General features: G+C 49.9%; 1 protein-coding gene across 1 annotated transcript in view; it reads left to right on the top strand.

The window, feature by feature from the left end:
- ZFAT (zinc finger and AT-hook domain containing) overlaps positions 1-26173 on the top strand; it is a 159570-nt gene that overhangs the window by 7620 nt on the left and 125777 nt on the right. The window contains exon 2 of the mRNA XM_040262083.1: positions 12774-12950. Within this exon, the coding sequence (XP_040118017.1) occupies positions 12774-12950 (177 nt within the window). The remainder of the gene's footprint in view (positions 1-12773; positions 12951-26173) is intronic.

Consider the following 26173-nt stretch of genomic DNA (forward strand, 5'->3'; position numbering starts at 1 on the left):
AATGTTGTGTGAAAGTTTGTGCGGGGAAGCGAGAATGCAGAGTCAGATGTGATTCACCGACTCCTCTTGAGGGTCTCATGCAGTCCTAGCAGTGGAAAACAGATCCTTTGGGAGAAGGTGCCAGGCGTCAAGATGGAACTAAGCCCCGAGAATTGAGGGCTTGAGGGGTGGGGTGCAGCTGCCCCTAGCCCAGCCACTTAGTCACCTTGGTCCTTTTGATGAAAAAATATGTGGGTCCATTTCTGAGCTCTTAGGTCTTTTCCATTGATCTGTTTGTTTATCCTCTATCCGCATCGCACTATCTGAATTACTGTAGCTTTCTACTCATTTTTGAGCTTATAAAGAATAAACAGGAGGGACGGAAATGCAGGCAGGAGCCAGACCCGGTGTCAGGCGCTGTCGTGGTGCAGCGGCGGCCGTGGGAATGGAGGTTGGGGCAGGTTTAGAGACATGGGGCAGAGGAAAGCCCTGTGGGACTGGTGGCTGATCGGGCTTTAACTTAGAGACCAGCCAGTCTTCGTCTGTGTTTGTTTTTAGGGGAAAGAGCAGTGATGAACCGAACCGGCACGGGGACACGAGAGTTTGCAGGCTCCGTACACACGGCCAGGGTCCATAATTTTCAGGAGGGCCATGTGGCTACACTTCCCATCACTGGGCAGGAGTCAGAGGACCAGCAAAGTTGCGGGTTTTGGGGTTCTGGGTTGGCCAGCGGCTGGCCCACCCTGAGCCGCCCCTTCTCCTCCAGCCCTGGATCTTGGATGTTTCTCTAGGAAGCAGGAGCTGAGTGCCTTGGTTAACATTCTTCTCAGGGGTTCTAAGGTGAACATTCTCGAAATGTTCAAGTCCTTCTGACAAAGGAAATGCAGCATTTCTGTTTAGAAATAAATATGTTTGTTAGCCTCATTGATCTCTTTAGGCTTTTTTTTTTTCTCTTTAAGCTTTTAACTGATTTTGAATTAAGTGATATTGATGGTTTTGGAGTTTATAATCTTTTAGAGGAGACAGAGGTTAAACAAATAAACACACCACCAAATACATGATTACAAATTGGGGAAATTGTTCAAAGTGGAGGGTGGTGGGGGAGTGGGCAAGAGAAAGTAATGGAGACCTAATTTGTATTGAAGGGGGTTTTAGAAAAGTCGCTCTAAGAAGCTGAGATTACAGCTAAACCTAGGTTCTGGATTTTTTTTTTTTTTTTTAAAGTTTGGTGATCAGAAAGCAGCCCTCTCCACTTTGCAGAATTTTTTTTATGATTAAAAATTTTTTAAATATTGGACTAGAGTTGATTTACAATATTGTGTTAGTTTTAGGTACACAGCAAAGTGATTTAGTTGTACATGTATCTGTTCTCCTTCAAATTCTTTTTCCACTTAGGTTATTACAGAATACTGAGCAGAGTTCCCTGTGCTATAGGGTAGGTTCTTGTTTGGCTGTTTTAAACATAGTGGTGTGTACATGTCAATCCCAAACTCCCAATTTATTCCCTCCCCCCAGTCTTTCTCCTCTAGTAACCGTAAGGCGGTTCGCTAGGTCTGTAAGTCTGTTTTGTAAATAAGTTCATGTGTATTTTTTTTCCCCCTGCATCACTATCATATGATATTTGTCTTTTTCTGTCTGACTTACCTCACTTAGTGTGATCATCTCCAGAATTTCAGGCAGCTCAGAACTAGCTCGCGGCCGGAGTTCTCCTTTGCCCTCTGTCGCCGCCTAGGGGTCATGTGTGGGAAAGGCCCTGCTGCAGGCGCTCAGGAGACACCTTTGTCTACAGAGGTGGCAGCCGCCCAGTGCGGACGTCAGGCACGACTGATGGACTGGGATGCTGGGCCTACAGGGGATGAGACCCAGGGGCCACTGGGTAGCCTGATCAGATGCAGTGGGAGGGACTGGTCTTGCCAGGATCACCCCGAGGCTGCACTAGCTGGAGCCGGATCAGGGAGAAGGACGGGCTGCCGACCTTCTAAAGTTCCCTGCTTCGTAAACAGAGTGGTTGTAGTCGCTCAGTCGTGTCTGACTCTTTGCGACCCCATGGGCTGCATCACACCAGGCTTCCCAGTCCTTCACCATCTCCCAGAGTTTATTCAAACTCATGTCCATTTAGTCGGTGATGCCATCCAACCATCTCATCCTCTGTCGTCCCCTTCTCCTCCTGCCCTCAATCTTTCCCAGCATCAGGATCTTTTCCAGTGAGTCAGCTCTTCACATCAGGTGGCCACAGTATTGGGGCTTCACCTTCGGCATCACTCCTCCCAATGAATATTCAGGTTTGATTTCCTTTAGGATAGACTGGTTGGCTCTTCTTGCTGTCCAAGGGACTCTCAAGAGTCTTCTCCAGCACCACAGTTTGAAGGCATCAGTTCTTTGGCTCTCAGCTTTCTTTATCGTCCATCTCTCACATCCGTACATGACCACTGGAAAAACCATGGCTTTGACTAGATGGACCTTTGTTGGCAAAGTAATGTCTCTGCTTTTTAATATGCTGTCTAGGTTGGTCATTGCTTTTTTTCTGAGGAGCACGTGTCTTTTAATGTCATGGCTACAGACACCACATGCAATGATTTTGGAGCCCAAGAAAAGAAAGTCTGCCACTGTTTCCACTGTGTCCCTGTCTGTTTGTGGTGCAGTGGCGGGACGGGAGAGAGGGAGGTAGCTGCCCAGCTAATAAGGGGGTGCAAGGGCACTGGTGGCAAGGCTGGACTCTGTCCCTTCTAAAGCAGGAGTCTGTGAATTTGGGCTACTAACAAAACCACAGTCACTTTAAATTGTTTTCATGAACAAAATAGAATTATTTATTTATGTTTCTGGAGTATGTATCTCACTCATTTTAAAATGTGCTTAGTATACATGGTATGTGGTACATCTTAGGCATTCATTAAATATTGAATTGTGTGACTAAGTTGAAAGTTTCTTTTTTCCCCAGTATAAAACTGAATGACCCAGGTACGTGGAGAATACACATGATGCTTACTTCCTGTATTAGTTGCCAGGAAGAAAGGACCAGGTGATTCTGGTGACCTGGAGCTGGGTGGCTGGTGGGGTTTGGAAAATTCTTTTCCCTGTGGCTCTTGCTTAAATTTAAAGCTCTGCTTTGGAATTTGAACAGACCTTAGACACATCTGAGTATTAGAGGGCAGTTCGTTCTTCTGGAATTAATTGTCGAGTTCAAAATGCTTAGTAACTGAGACCAGTCACAGGCTTTCGTGATAAGTAGAGCAGGTATTTCAAATTTGCCATTGAATTTGTGTGTTTCCCACAGTTCCTGTCTGGCTGTTATTTTATCTCCTTTGATTATGACCTCAGGCGCCCAGCGCAGACAGCCAGCTTCTAGATGATCATATTTGAAAAGGTCCCCATCTTCAGCCTCTTAGTTTTTTTTCACTGGAGGCTGGTTGCTTTACAACGTTGCTGGTTTCTGCTGTCTAGCAGTGTGATTCAGTCGTAAGCATACACGCCCATGCCGCCGCTCCCGGCCTTCCCAGAGCGCCGGCCCAGCTCCCTGCGCTCGGCAGCAGCTCCCCGCCGGCTGGCGGTTTCACTCCTGCTGGTGTCTGTGTGTCAGTGCTCCTTTCTCAGCTCATCCCGCCTCTCTTTCCCTGCCGTGTCCATAACTACCTGTTTCTTAACAGCGTGGACTGGAGTTCTGGTTGAGATGATCTAAGCTTCCTAATTCCTTGTCTCCATTTTCCTAAGTCTGTGGGTCCCCAAAGATTTTGGGGTGCTGGAGGCCCTCTCCTGTCCCACTTGCTGCCAGGGAGTGGACTCTGCAAACCACATTTCTCTAATCTGCAGTGAAAAAGCTGCCGGTGTCCTGGAGAGAACGTGAAGGCTAGACTTGTGTTCTAGTCCAAACTGTCACGTGTTTTTAAGTGGAAAATACACACCAGGCTGTGACTGCTTAGTACAGCAACCGCAATAAAAAAAGAATGTTGAACTCTCTCATCTGTTTCTAATCTCATGGATTACAGGGGAAAGAATAATATTTGGACATACTGGGGTAACAAAGCGTAGTATTAGAATTAATTTTCCTTGTTTCATTTTAATGCGGCTGCTTGAAAAATTTGAAATCACACCAGTGGTCCTGTTTCTGTGGATGGCGCTGGCCTGGCCGGGGGTGTTGGGCCTCGAGCCCTGGTGGTCTAAGTGGCAGCCCTTGCAGAGCCGCACGTGTGTGTGTTTCTCCGCGAGAGGGAGTGTCCGTGGGCAGGAGCCCACGCCGGCCGTCGGCATGTCCGCGAACGGTGTGTGTGCTGAGCCACGTGCCCTGGCCGGGTGGGTTGTGTGTGCAAGCCCGTCTCACCTGCCCGTCCCAGTTCTGCTCTGCACCTGTGTCACGTGGAGCAGCCCTTTGCCCAGTGTTCCCTCTGCGTGATGGGCCTCTGCCCCCCACCGGCCTCATGAGGTTGGCAGGGCGGCTGCAGTGGTCTCCGTGGGTTTCCAGCAACAGACGTGTGGGTTCGTCAGGGGAGAGGCCCTTCTAGCCACTCAGAAGTAGCCACGGTGGGGTCTGAGCCCAAAGCCTCCGTCCCAAGGCCCAGTGCCGAAGCCGGTGCCAGGCGGCCCATCACCTTCCAAAGGTAAGACTGACGGTGCCCACCCCCACCCCCACCCCCCACACAAAGGAACCCAAATAAACTAAAACAACAAAACCCCCGGACCAGAAACTCAGAGGCCTGGTGGCGGAGCCCACAGAAACGCTAAGATGGGCGAGCACTTTGCACACCTTGTTTATCCCGTGGAAATGACCCCGGAGATGTGGTGGTTGGCCTGGGAGTTCCGGGGCCACCTTGGTGACTTGCGTAAGGGAAGTGGTGATGTCAGGGGTCCCCGTGGGGGCTCCCACCTCCTTGGAGCCTCCCCCACATCTGCTGGGGCGGGCATAGCGCTGCCACTTAGAGAACTGGGTGATGGGGACACGGTTCCTATTTACATCAAATTATTTGTGGTGCTTTCCCATGGAAAGGGCCCCAGGGCTGCTCTTCAGCTGTGATTATGGTAAATGTGAGTAGACTCTATTGCCCAGGGCTCTCACTTTGAGAGTGCTTAAAAATTACTTAAAAAAAAATTATGCCAAGTTTCAACGTGGAAGAAATGCATATGTATAAAATTATAATGCCACTGTTTGGCCCAGGCTTAATTATAGCTGATACTGAGCATTTCTCATTTTATTTCGTTAATCTAGTTTCAACAAAGGAACACCCAGGGGCTTTCTCCTTTGCATCTAATAGAAATGTTAACTTTGTGGGCTATGGAAGTTGGCGTGCTCATCAGCATTTCATGAGCTACATGGTAATAATACCACAAATGAGGGCATGCATTTATCGGAACTTCCGCCCACTGAGTCTCAGAGCTGGGGGGCGGGGATCTTGGAGGTGGAGGTGGCAGGCGGGAGGGCAGGTGCCTTTTGGGCCCCTCCAGGCGTGGGAGCAGCGGACGCTGGCTGGGGCTGCCGGCACACCCTGGGTTCCGTCCAGGTGGCTCTGTCAGTCTCTCTGTAAATTAGCCTCTGGGCGAGGCTCGGAGAGCAGGTTCCGTTCTAAGCCATTCGAAGGCCACTTCTCACTGGGGCCTCGAGAGGCTCAGAGACTTAGGCAGACTCCCCCACCACCGTGGAGGCGGGGAGTGGGGGACCCAGGTCCTGACTCAGGTAGGCGCCCTTCCTGCTGCTTCGGTTGCTGCGGTGCCTCGGAGGGGTCGGTTAGCGAGCTGAGAGCGCCCTGCCGCTCCAGCAGACGCCCAGCAGGTGTGGGCATGGAGGCCTAGGAGGCCAGGACCGCGTGCCAGGGCGCAGGGCTGCGGGGCCCAGCGGGGGTTCACGGCCAGGTCTGGGCCTCTCAGCTCACTGTGTGCTCACCCGTTGTTGGTGACCTCGGAGTCCCCTCCCTGGGCTTAGTTTACTTGTTTACAAGTGGGGAGAGCCGCCCCTCTCTCACTGGGTTAATGTGAAAATGAAGTGGGTGGCGGACCAAGGATGGCATCTGGTGGAGTTAGGACTCGGGAATGTTTGCTGTATTTTCATGAGGGTCTGTCTACCCCATCTTGGGAATGGCTTCATCCCAGAAATGGGGGGTGGTGGTGTAGTGCTCAGACTGGCCACCAGAGGGTGCTGCTGGCGCGTGTATGATTCGCACTCTGGCCTGAAAGCCCTGGGTTTACTCTGTGTGCTGGTAATCGTGTTTGGTTTTTTTTTTTTTTTTTTGGCCAAGGAAAGCTGGTCCACTGTATGTGGTGGTTCTCTGTTCCCTGCTTCAGACCTGCTGCCAAGCTGTGTGGAGGCATGTTTATTAAATGCGTGTTCTGGTGGGTTGGTGGCCCTGCATCTGGCATTCTCATTTCCCAGCTTACTGCTCCCTGAAGGGAGTTGCTGTTGTAAATTGCACAAAATAAACACACAGAGAGTAAAGTTCCCTTTTTGGTGTAGCTCCTCTTAGTTGTGATTACTTGTTAGAAATGTCTCTGTAGCCACGAAGCTGGGTATAGGGTGGGGCCCAAGGCTTCTTGTGTTCCTCACAGAGTCCCACTGGCCCGGACCTGTGTTTCTACCTGAGTTTTTTAAGTTCCTTAGTCGTTTTGAAAACATATAGGCCTGAACTTGATCTGCCGGGCAGGTTACAGCTGCTTCATCTGTAACATGGAAGAGTAATACCTTTGTGGCCAGCTCGTCAGGGCCGCTGTGTACAGCTGTGCAGGTTGCACACTGCATGAGGGTAGCATATCTAAGGGCATCATTTCACGCCATGGGTTCGTCTATTCCTTATGACAGTTTTCTGCAAGTGGTAGTAAAGTATCTTGTTCTCACAAAATCAATATGTTATAACCACTTTCTGACAGGGGGAGCTAATGTCTTTAGGAAGTGGCGCCCTTTTTTCTTTCTCACAGAGGTGCCTTGCGGGCTGGCAGCCACCCTGCCTATCAGGATGAGAGGTGACAGGGATTGTGGCCCTCAGAGAAGGTTTGTCGCTTCCCTTGAAAGCAGAGTTTGAAATGCTCTCATGGAGGTGAGCCCAGAGGCAGGGCCCCCAGGCAATTGTGTGTTGGGGGTGCTGAGTTGGGGATACGGGGCCTTCCACAGGAAGAGCAGGGGTTGTCGGGAGTCCAGCCTCCCAGGCTGCGTCTCCACTGGAACCTGGGAATGTCTCTGCATTTCATTGATTGAAAGACTCACATTTTAACATCTCTAACATCCGGAGGTGTCTTACAGTTGATGTGATAAGACTCTGGCATGCCTTAGTTTATTTGGTAGCATTTTAATCTTCTTTTAGTCATATTGTAAAGTATCCATGCATCTGAAGATAGATGCTGTCTTAGATTTGAGGAAATACGATAATGAAACCCGTTTCACGGGAGTGTCGTGCAGATTAGACACGCCTGGCCTGAGCCTTGCGTGCTGCCAGCTCATGGTGAGGGTGTAATTGATTTAAACTTCCCACTCTTCTCCTTCTTCCTCTTTGAATTCCTTTATTTTGGTTACAGTGAGTTCTCAGAAAGTGCCATGGTGATGATGATGTTATATTAGGCATATCCACAGCTCATTAAAAGTTGTGCAAAACAGTCTAAATGGAAGGAAAGTATTTTGATCAAGCTGGGGACCCCTTTCCTGAAGATAAAGGGATTTTCGATTGCAGTAAGCTGCACAGCATGAGGGTTTCCTCCCTGTGTGGCAGCAGTCTGGCTGTGTGTTACTAAAATGTTTCCACTCCTGTTGGGATGCTGCCAGCTCTTAAGAGTTTAATAACTTGAGGGCAAGTGAACAACAGGAAGACAAAACCTAACTCCAAAGGAATCTGCCATCTGCCTTTTTTCCTGAGGTCGGCCGTTTAATAGGATCTTAGTTTAGTCTGTTGAACTCTATTTAAAGTTGATCAATCCAAGTAAAGATGGTTAAAAAGCAGAGGATGGCATACTAATTGAGGAGAGGAAGGAAGAGAGCTTTGTTTTTAAACTATAGTTTTTAAATAGAGAGATCTCATAGTCTGGTAATGAGCATTTTGTCTCCTTATGGTCATCAATAAATATTTAGGCTATTTGTAGTCATCAGCTCACCCGGCATTTATCGAGTGCCTGCTGTGTTCCTGGCGGCAGCACGGCTGAGAGGAGGATGGCTGACATTGGGTCCGGTGGGGCTCCCATGGCAGGTGGTGTGAGGGGTCCTGGGGCCAATCCCTGCCTCCTCCCGGAGGTGAGCAGGGGCTTGGACTGAGCCCTGCTGCCCCCGGGAGCCACCTCACTCCAGCCCTGTGGGGCGCAGAGACCTCTCAGACGCGGGGCCGCTGCTAACGCTGCTTCTGCTAGACAACATCCTTTGAATTTATGCTCGGGGTCCCTGTCAGTGACACGCGATGTCCCTTCTCCCTCCTCTGTGGGGAGCCCAGCAATGGGGGGTGGAGGGAGGGAAGAGGCCTCAGGGTGCTGGGAGCCCTGGGGGGGACACTGGGGTCGTGTGCATGGGGTGCCCCTGTCTCTTTCCCTCCCAGACTCACAGCAGAAGCTCCGTGCTCCAGGATGCTCTCCTTCCCAGGGGATGGTCAGGTGTTGTCTCTACCCCGCACGCTTCTGTGTTATCTGACTGTTCGACAGCTTTGGCCTATGACTCCTGTGATGATTAATAACAGTGATTTTAAACGGGGGCGCCGAGCGCCGCGAGACCTGGAACGCCTGCATCCTGTTCTGCTCTTCCCATCCCGACAGGAGATGCCCTTACACAGGACAACAGCAAAATTCTCCTTGACTGTGGGCTGGGCTGAACGTGCTGGGAGCTGGCCGGAGCCTGAAACTTCAGCTCAAGGCTGGACTGACTGCCTTCGCCGGTTTCCTCGGGGGCCTGAGATGTGGGGAGGGGTCCCTCAGAAGCAAGCCAGCTCCAGCCACCCGATTCCAAAGGGGGCTGCCTGATTGCAAAGGCGGGGGTGGGGGGCCCGTGACCCATCAGCACCCAAGGGCGCTCCCCAGGGTCCCAGGGGCCCAGCCACCCTCCCTGGACTGCAAGCCCATCCAGGTCGTGACCTTTCTCTGGGAGGAGTGGACAGAGGCCCTCGCTCACTTGTCTCTGGTCCCCCAGGCAGGGTGAGCAGGTGGGGGTCAGAGGTCACAGGCAGGACCCGGCTCTTCCTGGTTGGGAGTGTTTTCAAATCAGGGTTCAGAAACGGGGACTTGTTGACGTGGTTATTTTAAGATTTTCCATTTTAACAGTACAGAGTAGCTGGTTACAAACTGGCAAAAAATCACAGAAATTGAGTGCTCAAGCTCCAGACTTCTGTGACTTTCCTTGTGCTGAACATGCCGTTTCCCCTCCCAAGTCCTTTTGATAAGGATGAGTGCACAGTAATTGAACCTAAAAATGCAGCCAAATTATAGCATCTTCATCAGAATTAGATGACAACATAACTATGCTTATATTTCAGGGGATAAGATCCTTTTTTTTCCCCTATGCGTCTACTATGAAAAAATGAGAAGAGCGGCTTTCTTATTTGGGTAGACGAACAGTTCTTCACATCTGGGGGCCGCAGCCTGATGTGCCCGTTCCCCGTGTTTCCGCATGTTGTCGGTGCTGTGGTTTGAGCATGTCCCTGCAGGGTGAACAGCCTCCTTCCGAGTCAGAGGCCTGAGGAGGGTTACGGACGCCATTCCAGAGGGGACACCACGGACAGGGCGGCACTCGTGACGGCAGAGATGAGCTCATCCACCGGCACGGCTCTGGGGCCTGTGTGATCCTGCTGGCTGTTGTGTAGCTGTGTTCCCATCAGTGCTGACCCAGGAGGCCGCGTGCTCCCATCGGTGCTGACCCGGGAGGCCGTGTGGTCCCGCTGGCTGTTGTGTAGCTGTGTTCCCATCAGTGCTGACCCGGGAGGCCGCGTGGTCCCTTCAGTGCTGACCTGGGAGGCCGTGTGGTCCCATCAGTGCTGACCCGGGAGGCTGGGTGGCACGCTGTAGAGCTTGAGGCCGCTGCTGCTGGTAAGTCGCTTCAGTCGTGTCTGACTCTGTGTGACCCCATAGATAGCAGCCCACCAGGCTCTCCTGTCCTTGTGATTCTCCAGGCAAGAACACTGGAGTGGGTTGCCATTTCCTTTTCTAGTGCATGAAAGTGAAAAGTGAAAGTGAAGTCGCTCAGTTGTGTCTGACTGTTAATGACCCCATGGACTGCAGCCTACCAGGCTCCTCCATCCATGGGATTTTCCAGGCAAGAGTGCTGGAGTGGGGTGCCATTGCCTTCTCCAGGTCAAGCTGGGTGCCCCCTGAGGCCAGCCTCTCTGAGCCCCAGGCCTGCAACTGTAGCTGAGAGCTCGGGGAGCACGCGAGGTCATGTTGTGGGTGAGTCCTGGAGCCAGTTTGGTGCCCTTGGGTGCCCGAGGGCCCTTCCCAGGGCTGCTTTCGAGATCCTTTCAGTGCCTCCTCTGGGAAGTCTTCCTAGCCCTTTAGCCCAGGATCTCTGCCTTCCCTCTGCCCAGTGTCTCGGCTGTGTCTCGGCTCAGACGTTTCTTGAACAGCAACCCCGGGCAGGCTGGGGGAGGCAGCCTTGGACAGGAGGCTGCCCTGTCTGAGCCACTCAGCACTCATCACTCGGAGCTACAACCTGAATGCTGTGTGTACCTGTCACCTCGCTTCTCAACCTTCCTGATTTTTAAACTCATGTAAACAGGAGATTCAAGAGACTCGGGTTCTGTCCCTGGGTCGAGAAGATCCCTTGAAGGAGGGAATGGCAACCCATTCCAGTATTCTTGCCTGGAGAATCCCATGGACAGAGGAGCCTGGTGGGCTATAGTCCATGGGGTCACAAACATTTGGACACAGCTGAGAACGCACGCATAGACTCATTGTAGGAAATCTGTAAGTGACTATAAAAAAAGAGTCCAGCAGGCAGGATCCTTTCTGCCTGGCCATCTGTTCTTCCGTCCATCACCCGTAAATCTGTCTCTCCCTTAGGAACAAAGTCACGTACCTGTCGGGCTGTGGTGCATCCCACTCTGTAGAAGTGAACGTTCATCCTGAGCATCTTCCGTGTCGTCCAGGGTTTTCCCCCTTTGGTTCTCACCGGCTTGTAGGACTGCTCTGGGAACATGTCCTGGCACGCCCGCTGCGGAGCACGCAGGTGGTTTCTAGACTTGTTGTCCTGAATGACCTCCGTGTTGAGCATCTCTGTGCAGAGTCCTTGTTTGCATTTTGGATGATTGTGAAGCCAGATCTCGAGAGGTAGAACCACTGCTCAGAAGTCATGAGTGAGCCTCTTTGGGGCTCTTGGCCCCTTGGTTGGTCCCCGTCAGCATTCAGGGCCCGGATCCTGCAGGGGGGGTGCCAGGCCGGCCTCCCGACGCTGCGGCTTCCCCGGCCTCAGTGCAGGTGCGGGCTGCCTCCCCACCTCTGTCTCCACCGCACGCTGCAGCCTCTTCTCTGTGACAGTCGTCCTGGGTCAGGTGTGCTTGTCTCCGCCGGCACCCTGGGGACTCCAGACCCAGCACTGGACCCACGGTGGGCGTTTGGGAAGTGTGCCGATTGACACAGATGGCCACGGCCAGGAGGCATCCCGGGCCGCCCAGGCCTTCGGGCTGTGGGGGACCCCGGGCAGTAGGTTAGTTACAGGCGGTGCCATCGCTTGGTCACGTGCAGACGCACAAGCAGTCTTATCTGTGTGGTCTCCAGACAGTGCTTGGTGTGCCTGGGGACTAAGGGGCCCTCACAGGGGCCCTGCGGTCCCCCGAAGTGCTGCTCTGTTACCTGTCTCAGAACTCCCCTTTCTCCTGAAAGCATAGCAGGAATCAAGAGAAAGTGCAGGCTACCTGGGTAATAGTTGCAGTGAAAACGCTGTGATGCGGTTGTTCTGGGCGGGTCTGTCTCCCCAGGGGGCTGGTGGCTCGTTTGTGGAGGACCCCACGCCCAGCTCATCTCTGAGTCCCGGACACCTGACATGGGGGCCACCCCGTGGCTGCTGCTCCACAGACGCTGAAATGGCCAAGAAAGCACTTCATAAGTGGTTTGGGGATTATGTTCCTCTCTGGGGTGATTCTCATTTCAGACTCAGTTGGCTACAGGGATAAGTGTTTTAACTTGGACGCAACTCAGCTCACGGTCTGCAGCCAAACAGAGTTCACGTCAGAAGCAGGCAGCGGAGTCCAGGCTTTGACCTGGGCAGGTTGCTTCTTCTCACAGCTTCAGTGTCCTTGGCTGTGGAATAGGGATGACAACCTGCCTTTTGCCTAAATTGTAGGGGTCATCGTGGGGTCAGCAAGACACACATTGAAAATGACATGGCCTCTTATGAAGAAAGAAATCTATCACTGTAATCTCTTCTTGTTTTGGAAGCATTTTGGGTTCCTTAGGAATGAAGCATTTCTTGGAAAAAATAAAATATCGATTGGCAGTATTCACGAGAGACTTTCATTGATGAAGCAATGTTCTGCTTTGTTAAATTTCCATTTCATGTGTTATTTGGTAAAGAATTCTCGTAGCTCATTATCCTGCCTGCTTGTTGGTGGAGAAACTCTTTCTTTGAAGGCAGAGAGGGACTTGGTTTCTTGGACCTGGGTGCCTCCTGGGCACCACCCTCACTGTGGCAGCGCCGTGGCAGCCCACTGCCTCGTGAAATACCGAAGAAAGAATTTTCTGGCAGCTGGGGCCACATAAAGCAAGAAGTGAGCTGCTTGGCCAGACGCAGCCTGTGGGAGGCTGGCCATTGCTCAGACGAGCATCCTTCGGTATTTTTTCTTTGGCAGTTGGATGCAACCGCTGTTTTTTGTGAAGATGAAATAACATATTTCGCTTTTGCTTTTGTTTCTTTTTCCTTACAGAAAACCCAGCCATCTTCATGTGTAAATGTTGTAACCTTTTCTCACCAAGTCAGTCGGAACTCCTCTCCCACGTTTCCGAGAAGCACGCAGAGGAAGGGGTTAATGCGGATGAAATCATCATTCCCCTCAGGCCTTTGAGTACCCCTGAGCCCACCAACCCAGGCAAACCCGGAGATGGTAAGGGGGCTGGGGTGCTGGGAGAGGGTGCCTGTGGGCGGTGATGCAGCTCATTTGCTTTCAAATACTTTGCTTCTAGGGCTTCCCTAGTGGACTAGTGATAAAGAACCCGCCTGCGAATGCAGGAGACGAGGGTTTGATCCCTGGGTCAGGAAGATCCCCTGGAGAGGGAAATGGCAACCCACTCCAGTAGTCTTGCCTGGACAATGCCATGGACAGAGGAGCCTGGCGGGCTACAGTCCATGGAGTCGCAAAAGAGTTGTGCATGCTGGAGTGACAACAGGAACAAGAACAACAGCTTTGATGCTAAGTTTCTTGTCTGGCAGGTGTAGGGCCTCAGAGGAATCCAAGTTTCTAACCAGAAGCCACAATAATTTCCATTTGTAGATCTCAAATAGGACTGTGTCTCTGAATTCCCTGCACCCAGTTGGTGTATGGAGGGATGAATGAATGAGTGAATGAAAGGGGTCAACACCATCTCAGCAGGGCAAAAAGCACAAGCTTGTTGTCAGAGAAGTGTGGGTTTAACCCAGTTCCAGCACCGGCTCCTGCATTACCTGAAGCAGGTGATGTTTTCTCTGAGTCTTACCCTGCTCACCTGAAAAATGAAAACAGACGAGCCTATTGCAAGCCGGGGGCTGTGAGGATGAGGTCACAGATAGGGTGATAGCACCACGGATGATGCCTGGTACAGGGAGGACAAAAGGGAAGCCGTTACGATAACATATGTCATGAACGAATAAGTATAGATCATCTTAGAAACATGTGGATGGCCCCTGTGTACCTGGAGCAAGGATTCCCATCGCAGAATCCTTCAGGTTCATGGTCCGTGTCGGACGTGAAATACACTGGGTTGCAGTGTCCAGACACCTCCCACTGAACGGCCTCAGATGCAGCAGGTGGCTGGATTGGAAGAACCGTCCAGGTGCTGTAATTAGGTCCCCACAGACAAAGAAAATGTATAGTCTGGGAGGAACAGCTGCAAGCCAGAGTCAGATAAAGCCCCCACAAAACTCTTTTTCCATGATGAGAGAGGATGGCCAGTCCCCGGTGCCTAAGCTCAGTCTGTGGCAGTAGACTTCTTGTCGCAGGATTCATTAGTTACAGTAATAATCCAATTGCTCTTTCCTGGGAATATTCAGGCTGGCATCTCTGAACGGGCTGGCTTATTGATCATCCGTCTGACACCGTTAACAAGGAGAGACTATAGACACAAAATGTTTTGGTTAACGAGTCCCTCTGGCCATTCCCAGGGTGCTCAGACAAGCTTGCCTGACAGAGGATTGAGTTTTCAGGAAGTTAGGAGAAGTTCTATTTAACTCTTAGTGGCGTAAGGAGAAACTGAGAGAAGCCAGCGTCTGAAGCTCGTAATGGCAAGTGAGGAGGGGCGGGAGGTGTCTGCGTCGCCCTCACTGATCTGGCTGGTGTGTCCGAGGCGTTCCTCCTCCCCTCATGCCAGCCTGGGAGACAGGGCTGACCTCTACCCACCAGAGGAAGCTGGAGTGAGGGTGGTGGGTTACACATGATTGCTTTGGGGAGGAAGAGCATGAGGGCGGGGGAAGGTCTGTGTCAGACTCTGAGCATCTGCCCCGTGACCTGATGAGAGGATGGGCAGACAACCTGAGTAGGTCTAATGGCCATCAGGTACGTAAAAAAGTGCTCAACGCCACTAACTGCCAGGGAGATGCAAATCAACACCACCATGGGCTGCCACCCACCTCCCAGTTGTGAGAATGGCTGTCACGAAAATGAAAAGAGGCAACAAGTGTTGATGAGGGTGTGGAGAGCAGGGATCCCTCCTGCCCTATTGGTGGGAATGTGAATACGCGCAGTCATTGTGGAAAGCAGTAGGGTGGTTCCTTAAACAATTAAAAAGAGCACCACCATGTGATCCGGCGATCCCACTGCTGGGCCTGTGTTGAAAGGAAACAAGTCAGGATCTTAAAGAGATACCCCCATCCCATGCCCACTGCATTGTTAAATCTCTGCTTATCTGTGGTTTCACTTGCCATGCCTTCTCTTATGCTTGGTCAACTGTAGTCTAGAAATCGTAAATGGGAAAATTCCAGAAATAAAGATCACATCAGTTTTAAATTGCACGCTCTTCTGAGTATTGTAATGAGCTCATTCCTTCCTGAGGCCCCCACCCACCAACATGACATCATTCTGAGGTCCCCACCCACTGACATGGCATCATCATGAGGTCCTCACCCGCTGACATGACATCATCCTGAGACCCCACCCACTGACATGACATCATCCCGAGGCCCCACCCACTGACATGACATCATCCTGAGATCCCCACCCACCAACATGAATCATCCTGAGGTCCCCACCCACGGACATGGCATCATCCTGAGGCCCCACCTACCAACATGACATCACCTAATCCTGATATCCACCCAGAGTCACCTAGAGCAGGTGACTCTCCCTCTGACACATGGTCAGAAGGCTATAGCAGCCTCACACTCATCACAGTGCCTACACCATTCACTTAGGCATTTCTCATCTCACATCATCATAAGAAGAAGGGTGAAGTGGGACTCCTATGGCAGTCCAGTGGTTAAGACACCATGCTTCCACTGTTGGGAGCACAGGTTCAATCCTTGGCTGGGGAACTAAGATCGTGTATCCTGCAAGCCATGCAGTGTAGCCAAAAAGAAAAAAAAAAGGCAGGGTGAATACAGTACAGTAAGATGTTTTGAGAGAGAGAGACTGTGTTTGCATTTATTATTATAATTGCATTTTACTATTAGTTATTATTAATCTCTCACTGCCTGATAAACTTAACTTTTTCTTTGATATGTATGTATAGGCAGAAACATAGTACTTACAGGGTTCAGTACATTATAGGGTACTTACAGGGTTCAAACCACAGTTTGTGGTTTCAGGCACCCATTGGGGATCTTGGAGAGCGTCCCCCATGGATAAGGAGGGACTTGTGTGTTCATAGTAGGCGAGGTACGAAAACAGCCTAAGTGTTTGTCAGCAGATGACTGGATGCAGAAGATAAGGTGCACACATGCACCTGCACACACACACAGGACGACTGTTCAGCTCTGGAAAAGGACACCTTGCCATTTGCTGTGTGGATGAAAGTGGGGGACATTATGCTAAGTGAAACAAGCGAGGCACAGACAGATACTGTATGATCTCACTTATCTGTGGAATCAACAGCAGCCGGATCCATGGAACCAGGCAGTAGAGCTGTGGTTGCCTGGGGGTGGGGGAAGTGGGGGGCTGCTGGTCAAAGTGCACGAGTTTTCCTATTGGATCTAGGGATCTGACAGCCAGCACGGCGATTCTAGCTGACAGCACTGAGTTGTGTACTTGAAGTTTGCTAAGAGAGCACATCTTAACTGTTCTCGCCCGCACATACAGAATGGTTCTATGTAAGGCGGTGGTTGTGTTCATGAGCTTGGTGTGGTAAGCACGTCACCGTGTATACGTATATTAAACCATCTTGTACACCTTAAAAACCACACTGTGCAACCTATATATATACAGTTTTTGTTTGTCAGTGATGCCTCAGTAAAGCTGGGGCAAAAAAAAAAAGAATCTGCCTGATGTCAGGGCTCAAAGCTCAGCCCCCTGCTCTGTGCCCCCAGGTCTGGGAGTGAGCAAGGCTCTCACATCCTGACCCGTCAGGAGCCCTGCCTTCCCCACGGCCACCAAAGAGTGTAGCTTCACGGGCAGATGGAACCACGGCTTTAGTCAAGGACTTCAAATGTGTGTGTCCTTGCCTCAACATCTATAAACTCAGAAAAACAGATAATCTCTTTTTGTAAAATTCCTGTGGCAGATGGTTGTCATACAGATTAACATGCAAAGAACTCAGAAAGGCTGTTAACAAAGCTCTTCATTCTATTTTGTTCCACTTTGCTTATTAAGAGTTCGCCTCCTCCTAGGGACTTCCCTGGCCGTCCAGTGGTTCAGATTCCTTGCTCCCAACACAGGGGACCTGGGTTCAATCTCTGGTTGGGGAACTGAGATCCCACATGCTGTGCAGCCGCATTAAAAGGTTTTTCCTCCTCCTGAAATGAAATGTGAGTAAGAGATATATTAATTTGAATTTTTCATTTCATTTCTAAACAATAAAGGAATAAAGCGGGTAGAATCCACATGGATATATATATGCATGTCAGTGTTGGAAGGCACACGTGTTCTGACTTCTGCCCCTTCCCTCCTCACCGACATTTGTGAGAGGCGTCCCTATGGGCCGGGAGGCCGTCCTGAACGCCTCCCTCCTCCTGGGAATGCATGCCCTGACCCAGGTTGGGTGGGAGGCCCTCCTCAGGGCTCCTGTGGCCCCCGGACCCCCATGTCTCAGTCTCTTTCCTGTCGTGTGCTTGCAGGGCGCTCGGAGAGGGGCCTTGGGCTGTCCCGGATCCTGCTCGGGCCCTGACACAGGGCACTGATGGGAAGAAACAGTCACCTGTGTTGTCAGTTATTTTCCTCCCACCAGCCTTGCTGCTCCTCTCTGTCCCACGGACTGTGTGTTCCATTCCACCTGTCACCCCTCGTTCAGGAAGCTCTAGTGACTAGCCTTCATCCGGACCTCTCAGACCTGGAAACCCTTCTGACAGGCACGGGCCCCCTTACCTTCTCTGCGGTTCCTCCTCCTCCTCTGGTACTTCAGGCCCTCTGAGTGCTGCGCAGATTCTCTAGAATCCAGACCTTTCTCCTTAGAGCCGCACAGAAACCCATTTCCATGAAGCCCCCCTGCATTCCTTCAGGCACACCCCGGGGCTTCTACTGGGCCCTGCACCCACCGTGTGGGTAAAGCCGTCAAAGCAATCATGCCTTTATACTTTTATTTTCAATTAAAAAAGTAATAATACTTTGCTGGAAAAATGTTAAAACAATATACAGGGAGGAAGGTACTTCTCCTTAACTATCTCTCTGAGATCCTAGAAATACTAAAGCTGAATCCAGTCTCTGAACCCCGACACCGAGCTAAATCTCAGGGACAGAGTTTTGGGTGGAGTAGGAAAGAACAGCTTTATTGCATTGCCAGGCAAAGGGGATACAGCAGGCTAATGCACTGAACATTCGGCGTCTCATCCTGAGAGGGGTATTGAGTTCTACAGCAGTGGTTCAAAAAGGACGACAGCAGCTCGTGGACATTCTTTTGATTGGTTGGTGGGGAGGTAAGTGGGCATCCATGTCATCACGCTTATGACTCCAACCCGCCTGGGGTCTGCAGTGCTTGTGGGCAGCGTACCGTTAACTCTTCTCACCTGGTAGGAATGTTAGTTTCTGCAAAACAGCTCAGAGATGCTGTTGTGACGCCGTGTATCCCTTGAAGGGGAACCAGGACCCTGCAGGAAGGAGGCACTATTGTTTCTTTTGATTGTTCCTCCCTGGTCTGTGCACCTCCTTCCTTCCCTGATTAGCAGCTAGCTGTCGGAACCTGCCTGATGGAACTCAGGGAAGGTCATGGCATGAAGCCCGTTGCCTGTAATGAAGAAGAGAGGAAGACAGAAAGACGTTTGTGCCCAGAAGCCCCATAGGCCCTGCTCAGTTTCAGTATCACTGCTAACAATTGTGTTCTTAGACATTTCTATATGCATATGTAAGCATATAAACTCTCTGTTTTCTTGTTATTTAGCAACAGAACTGTCAGCACTGTACGAATAGCCTGCCACTTCACTACCAACATGTCTCCAAATTCTTTTTATTGTCTGTATTTCATTCTATGGGTAATTCTTAATTTACATAACCTTTTCTTTCCTGATGATATATATCTTCTCCCCAGCTTTGTGTCATTATAAACAAGGTCACAGATAAGGTTTACATAAAACCCATCATTTTAAAGTATATAATTCAGTGGTTATTAGTATATTTACACTGTAATGCAACCATCACAGCCACCCAAGGAACCCTGTACCCATCAAGAAGTCGCTCCCGTGGTTTGCCATTTCCTTCTCCAGGGGATCTTCCTGATCCAGAGATCGAACCCACGTCTCCTGCTTTGACGGGTATATTGTCTACCACTGAGCCACCTAGGAAGCCCTACCAGGGGCTGGGGGAGGGGCCAATGGAGAATGACCATTAGTAAATACAGGTTTTCTTTGGTGGATGATGAAAATATTCTAAAACCAGACAGTGGTGATAGTTGGACAACTCTCCAAATGTATAAAAATCACTGAATTGGACACTTTTAAATTTAAGGATGAATTTGATGATAGGTGAATTACATCTCAGTAAAGATACTATTACAAAAAAAAAGTCACTCTTAGTTTTCGCTTCTTCTATACCTTGGCAACCATTAATGAACTTTTTTTTCTCTTTGGGTTTGCCTTTTTTGTTGGAATCATATAATATGTAGTCATTTGTGCCTGGCTTCTTTCATTTAGCATGTTTCCAGGTTGTAGTCTGTATCAATACTTCATTTTTTTTTTTTAATGGCTGAATAACCTTTCATTGTATGGATTGGCCACATTTTTTCCGCCCATTGATTTGTTGACAAACACTTGGGTTATTTCTTCTTTCTGACTATCATAAGTCATGCTTCTGTAAACACTTTGTAGGAGCATTTGTGTAGATGTAGAAGTATTTGTGTAGAAGCGTTTGTATAGATAGAGATTTTTATTAAGTCTGTACCTCAGAGTGGAATTGTTGGGTCGTAGGCTAATTCTGTTGTTTCACTTTTTGAGAAGAGGACTGCAAAACTGTTTTCCAACCAGATGAAGCCCTGGACCCATTCCTGTTAATGTCTGTTCCTGTTCATATACGAGGGATTCAATTTCTCCGCAGCTTCCCCAGCACTTGTTAGTTTTCCTGTGTTTGATGCTAGCCATCCTTGTGGGTCTGGGCTAGTATCACATGGTGGTTCTGATTTGCATTTTCTCGATAATTAATAGTAGTGAGCACTTAGGTCTTTGGGGTATATGTTTCATTTCTGTATTCTATTTCATTGTTTCACTCCCGTCTTTATAATTTCTGTTCTCTGCTTGCGTTGCATCTAGTTTGCTTCTAGTTTTTCAGTTGGAGGAGTAGGCTACTGATCTCTTTTCTTCTTTATTTAACATTTACAGCTTTAAATTGGCCTCTAAGCACTGCTTTTGCTGCATCTCATTAGTTTTGGTCTGTTGCATTTTTCTGCTTTTCCGTCTCAATGAATTTTCTAATTTCCCTTATGATTTCTTTTTTGACTCATTATTTATTTAGGAGTGCCATTTAATTTCCATTTATTTCTGAATTTCCCAAGTTTCGTTCTACTCTTTATTCCTTTTTCTCTTTTAAAAAATCATTTATTTATTAATTTAGGGCTGTGCTGGGTCTTCATTGCTGCACGCAGGGGCTGCTCCCTAGCTGCGGTACTCGGGCTTCTCAGTGTGGCGGCTTCTCTTACTGCAGAGCACAGGCTGTAGGGTGCATGGCCTTCAGTAGTTCTGGCGCATGGGCCTAGTTGCCCTGTGACATGTAGAATCTTCCTGGACCAGGGATCAAACCTGTGTCCCCTGCACTGGCAGGCAGACTCCCAATCACTGGCCCACCAGGGAAGTCCTTTTCTGTATTTCTGATTTCAGTCTTGTAAACTTATTGAGACTTGACTTACGGCCGATCATGGTGGTCTAACCTGGAGAATGTTCCTTGTGCACCTGAGAGTTTGTATCCTGCTCTTGATGGGAGGGCCTGTGGTGTGTGTGTGTGTTAGATTTTGTTGGTTTATAATATTGTCATGTCGTCTGTCTCCTTGCTGGTGCCCATATTTTATGCCTGAGGAACATGTGTTTCACAGAGTAGAGGAGTTAAAACAGCGTACTCAAGGTCATCTAGTTCAAGGGTCCCCAACCTCAGAGTCTGATGCCTGATGATCTGAGGTGAAGCTGATGTAATAGCAATAGAAATAAAGTACACGGTAAATGTAATGAGCTTGAATCATCCCCAAACCATTCTCCCCCTCCCCGCTGGACCCTGGTTCGTGGAAAAATTGTCTGCGCGAAATCACTCCCTGGTGCCAAAAAGGTCGGGAACTGCTGCTCTAGTAAGTCTGAGAGAGAGACTTGGGTACGCATGCTTGCATGTTTGTTGGGCTGCACCGCACAGACCTACAAGCCCTGTACTCGCCCAGCTTCCAGATCCAAGAAAGAGCCTGGAGTCAGCATCAGAGGCATCGGTGGTTTAATGGATGGGGGTTTACACGTCTGAAGCAGGGCCCTGGAGCGACACGTCCCTGTGTGTGGCGGACAGCGGGCAGGACTTGGGGGCAGTCTTCACTTCTGAGGGGAAGGGAGATGACCAGTAGTAGGGGAGTTGATGTCGGTGGACTCGTTAGTTATTGGGGCAACTGGTAGAGGGGCACGCCCCTCACCGCTCCACTGATAAGCTTTCACTAGCTGGGGTGGGTATAGATGAGGGTCACTCACGTCAGGAGTGCATAGATGAAGCCGCCTGGTCAGGCAAGGGATGGACAGAGAGCAAGGGAGCAGCCACCTGGAGAGGCCTGGCCACCCACTGCCCCACTCCACACCCCGAGCGACCCTCACAGTCCTGGCCAGCCCGTCTTCTGCGATATTCCCGGGGTCAGATGTGCTGGAGGCACTGCACCCAGACACCACAGACCTAGTGCAGACAGCAGCAGCCAGGGTGTCGCGAGGAAGGCGTCCAGTTTGCTAAGGACGTGGACGTCACGGCGTGGGCAGATCCTGGATCCAGGTGCTTTCCAGGTCAATGGCTGCCACGCCCTGGCCGTCACAAGGAAAGTCCGGCCACCCTTGGTTGTCTCACACACCCAGAGCCACCCCCATGGGGAGGGGAGGCTCAGTTCTAATGGAAGCATTCTGGTGGCCTTGCCTGGAGTCAGAGGACAGGCTGCTAGCCTGTGTTGTGTGGGGTGCCGTTAGAGGTGACCCCTTAGGTCTTTCTAAACAGAAAACAATCCCATTCCACTCCAGACAGCCCAGCCCGGGGAACTCGGTGACGCTTACCGACGGGGTCCTTCTGCCGTACTGGCCCGTGGGACAGGCAGGTGGAGGGTCTTTCCCCACCATGACCGTAGTCTCCACATTGGCACAGTAGCTAGTTGACTTTGCACGGGAGCCCAGAGGAGGCGGATGATTGCATCTCACTGGAGACCCAGCAGTTACACTCATTTCACAGGGGGCGGGTTAATGCTCGGTCCTCAAATAGACTTCCTCCCTCAGACGAGGGACGAGATGTAAGATGCCCAACAAGTACAGCACAGGGGAGAGCGTGGCCATTAAGCCAACACAAGCAGTGACCCCAGCTGAGACAACACCACCTGGAACTCTCGAACCCACCTGCCAGCACAGGAGACCCGAGAGACGCAGGTTTGATCCCTGGGTTGGGAAGATCCCTTGGAGGAGAAAGTGGTTACCCACTCTAGTATTCTTGACTGCAGAACCCCATGGACAGAGGAGCCTGGCGGGTTATGGTCTATAGTGTTGCAAAGAGTTGAATATGACTGAAGTGACTTAGCACACAGTTGGCAGTATAGTTCAGAAAACCCTGCAGTAATATAAGAACATGTCTAAAACCCCATATACAATGGCCACCAATTTTTACCTGGATGTCTGAACCATGCTGCTTCATTTTGGCTTTCAAATGCATTCCCTTCCTCAATGGCCAAAGTGAGTGTGCAATATATGTCTGAAAGGCCACAAAGCAGGCTGCTCTGGTCCGTGAAGGCAGAGGTAAACCGTGCATACGCCAGAATGACTTCCTCAGGCCTCAGTACATGCACATTTTCCATTGTTTCCCCTTTCGGTCGAAATCTTCTAGTAGAAAGCACTGATGATCAAAAATATTTGTCCTGTGATGCTGGGGTGCTAGCTCCCACCCCTGGTTCAGATCAGGTCCCCCGGGTCTAGGCCTCCTTCATATTCACCTGGTCATTCACGCTGGGGAAAAGCTAACCAGATCTTGCGAACAGGCTCAGAGGTATGTTATTGGGGAAACACTTCTTTATAGGCTCTGCATCGTATCCCTTATACCCAGTTGTCACCGTGCATGTGCCTTTAGCAGCAGACTTGAAGAAGCAGTGACAGGTCATGAGCAGTTATACCCTGTGACAGTTTCACTAGATAATTTTCTCTCCATCCCCAGGTGGCTCAGCGGTAAAGAATCCGCCTGCCAATGCAGGAGACGTGGCTTCGATCCCTAGGTCGGGAAGATCCCCTGGAGTAGGAAATGGCAGCCCACTTCAGTACTTCTGCCTGGAGAGTCCCGTGGACAAAGGAGCCTGGGGGACTACAGTCCAGGGGGTCACAAAGAGTCGGACATGACTGAGTGACTAAACAAAAGAGCATCATGGCAAAAGTACGGCTAACACAATAACTTTCATAAATACAGACCTCAGCTCACAAAGTTAGAATTTAATATCCACTGAAACATAATACTGTTCTGTCTAAAATGTTCATCTCCACCAAGCACAGCCAATTAAAACCAATCCATTTGCAAAATAAATCTGGCCAGTTGCCCACATAGGCTCCTCTGAATTGGTTGAGGGGGGAATGAAATCTCAAGAGTTCTCATTCCCAAGACATAGTTATTCCTAGAGTTTATCTAAAAGCTCTTCTTTTTCCCCTTTACTTTTAGAGATCACAAAAGGCTAACATTCCAGAGAGTCCAGGTAGATCATTTTAATTTCGAAGGCATAATACCAGTCCCTCCTAGAAAGCTGCCTTGGGTGCTGTGTGCTCAGTCCAGTCCCTCCTAGAAAGCTGCCTTGGGTGCTGTGTGCTCAGTCACGTCAGCCCCTTTGTGACCAGGGATCAGGAAGTGAACCCACGTCTCCTGCCTTGGCAGGCAGATTCTTACCACTGGGCCACCTGGGAAGCCCAGAATGCCGTTGATAGCTTAACCAATGACAAAAGGCTCACTGTGATACAATAGCAGAACTATGAAGAGGCCACTGTTCTCCAGAGCACTTGGCAGCCCCCATTCAGCAAGATCGGCTCCCTGGGATTTCCCTGTAACTTCAGAGTGCTGCCCCACCCCCCGGCCCCCACCATGCTAGCAGACAGGCCCCCAGATTTTCCATCTCCCATCCTGTATTTCCTGACATCTTGACATCTCAGTGCTCACAGGAGTCTCCTCAGTTTCCTAGCCCCTCTGCTAATTGTTGGGCTGCACCTGCTTGACCTAAGCACAAGCGCAAGGACCAAGGGAGAGCCTGGTGTCAGCAACAGAGACATCGGTGGTTTAACGGATGGGGGGATTGCACACTGAAACCGAGTCCTGGAGCGACACCCCACCACGTGCAGTGGACGGTGGGCTGGACGTGGTGGTGGCCTTTGCTCCCCAGGGGAAGGGGGTGTTGTCAGTCCCAGGGAAATAAGTGTCAGGTGGGCTCATTTGTTACCAGGGAAACCAGTTGGAGGCGCGCGCCCCTCACCACCCCTTGGATGAGCTATCATTAGCTGAGGCCTGGGGCAAGTACTGGGCTGGCCCAGAAGTTCACTGTTACGGAAAAGCCTGGATGACCTTTTTGGCCAGTCCAATACAAACGAGGGTCACTCCTGTTGGGAGGGTGTAGACGCAGCAGCCTGGTCGGGCAGGGGGTGGACAGAGAACAGGAGAACAGCTGTGTTGAGAGGCCTGACCATGGTGTTCTTGGGGCACTCGGGGCATAATCAGGTTCTTACCATGGAACTTCTTTCAGAAGTTATTTTCCTTCATTTACTAATTTACTTTTGACTTAAATTCTTCTTGCATACATTTTCTGTTTGTGTGTGTGTGTGTGTGTGTGTGTGTGTGTGAGAGAGAGTATATACTGAAAAGTTAGTTGCCTGTGTAATTTAAAAAAGTATTTCTTAAGATTTTAATTAGACTTAGATTGTTAACATGAGAACATTTCAAAAGTCTTTCATTAAGAGCCCCAAGTCCTTCCTTCCCTCTTTGTCCAAGTCCATAAAATTTGAGACTTCCAGAATCTCAGTTTCCTCTCTAATGATTTTCATTCAGGTTTAACCTTCACAATTCATTTTAAGTTGAAAGATGCTTGAAACGGTTTAATTAAGCCTCTAACTGTGTTGTAATTGATTTATTATTTTGGCCTCCCTTTATAACATGAAGCTTCCTAAGTCCTCTGGTTTATTTTATAGCCTTTTAATCTCTTTTGCTCATGTTGGAAGTGGTCTGGAAAAGAACTTTTCATTTTTTTCTTCCTTCTTTCTAAGCAAATCTCTGGCTCTGCTCCAGGAAAAAAATTTCCTAATGGACCAAGTTTATTCTTCCTCTTGTGTGTTTGTATGAGTATATAAAAGAATGTGTGCACATGAATGTGTGGTTGTATCTGTGAGTGTGTGTGGCGGTGAATGGATGTGTGATGGGTGAGTGTGTGTGTGATGGGTGTGTGTGTGTGATGGGTGTGTGTGTGATGGGTGTGTGTGTGATAGGTTGAGTATGTATGTGTGATGGTTGACTGTGTGTGATGGGTTGCATGTGTATGCGATAAGTATATGTGTATGTGATGGATAGTGTCGGTCTGATGGGAGTGTGTGTGTGTCATGGGTGAGTGTGTGTGATGAGGTGTATATATATGATGGGTGTGTGTGTGTGATAGGTGAGTGTGGGTCTGATTGAAGTATGTGAATGTGGGTCTGATGAGAGTGTATGTGTGATGGATAGGTGTGTGTGAATTTGTGTGTGTGTGTGTGTGTGAGATGGGTGAGTGTGTGTGATGGGTCAGTGTGTATGTGATAGGTGGGTGCAGGTTTGATGGGAGTGTATGTGTGATGGGTAGGTGTGTGTGATGACTGTGTGTGTGTGTGTGTGTGTGTGTATGAGATGGGAGTGTGTGTGAGATGGGTGAATGTGTGTGATGGGTGAGTGTGTATGTGATGGGTGGGTGCAGGTCTGATGGGAGTGTGTGTGTAATGGGTGAGTGTGTGTGTGAGATGGGTGAGTGTGTGTGATGCGTGAGTACAGGTCTAATGGGAGTGTTGTGAGATGGGTAGTGTGTGTGATGGGTGAGTGTGTATGTGATGGGTGGGTGCAAGTTTGATGGGAGTGTATGTGTAATGGGTAGGTGTGTGTGATGAGTGTGTGTGTGTGTGAGAGATGGGTGAGTGTGTAATGGGTCAGTGTATATGTGATGGGTGGGATCAGGTCTGATGGGAGTGTGTCTGTGATGGGTGAGTGTGTGTGATGGGTGAGTATAGGTCTAATGAGAGTGTTGTAAGATGGGTGAGTGTGTGTAATGGGTGAGTGTGTATGTGATGGATGGGTACAGGTCTGATGGGAGTGTGTGT

This window comes from Oryx dammah, unplaced genomic scaffold, assembly GCF_014754425.2.
Source record: "Oryx dammah isolate SB20612 unplaced genomic scaffold, SCBI_Odam_1.1 HiC_scaffold_19, whole genome shotgun sequence".
Taxonomy (NCBI): domain Eukaryota; kingdom Metazoa; phylum Chordata; class Mammalia; order Artiodactyla; family Bovidae; genus Oryx; species Oryx dammah.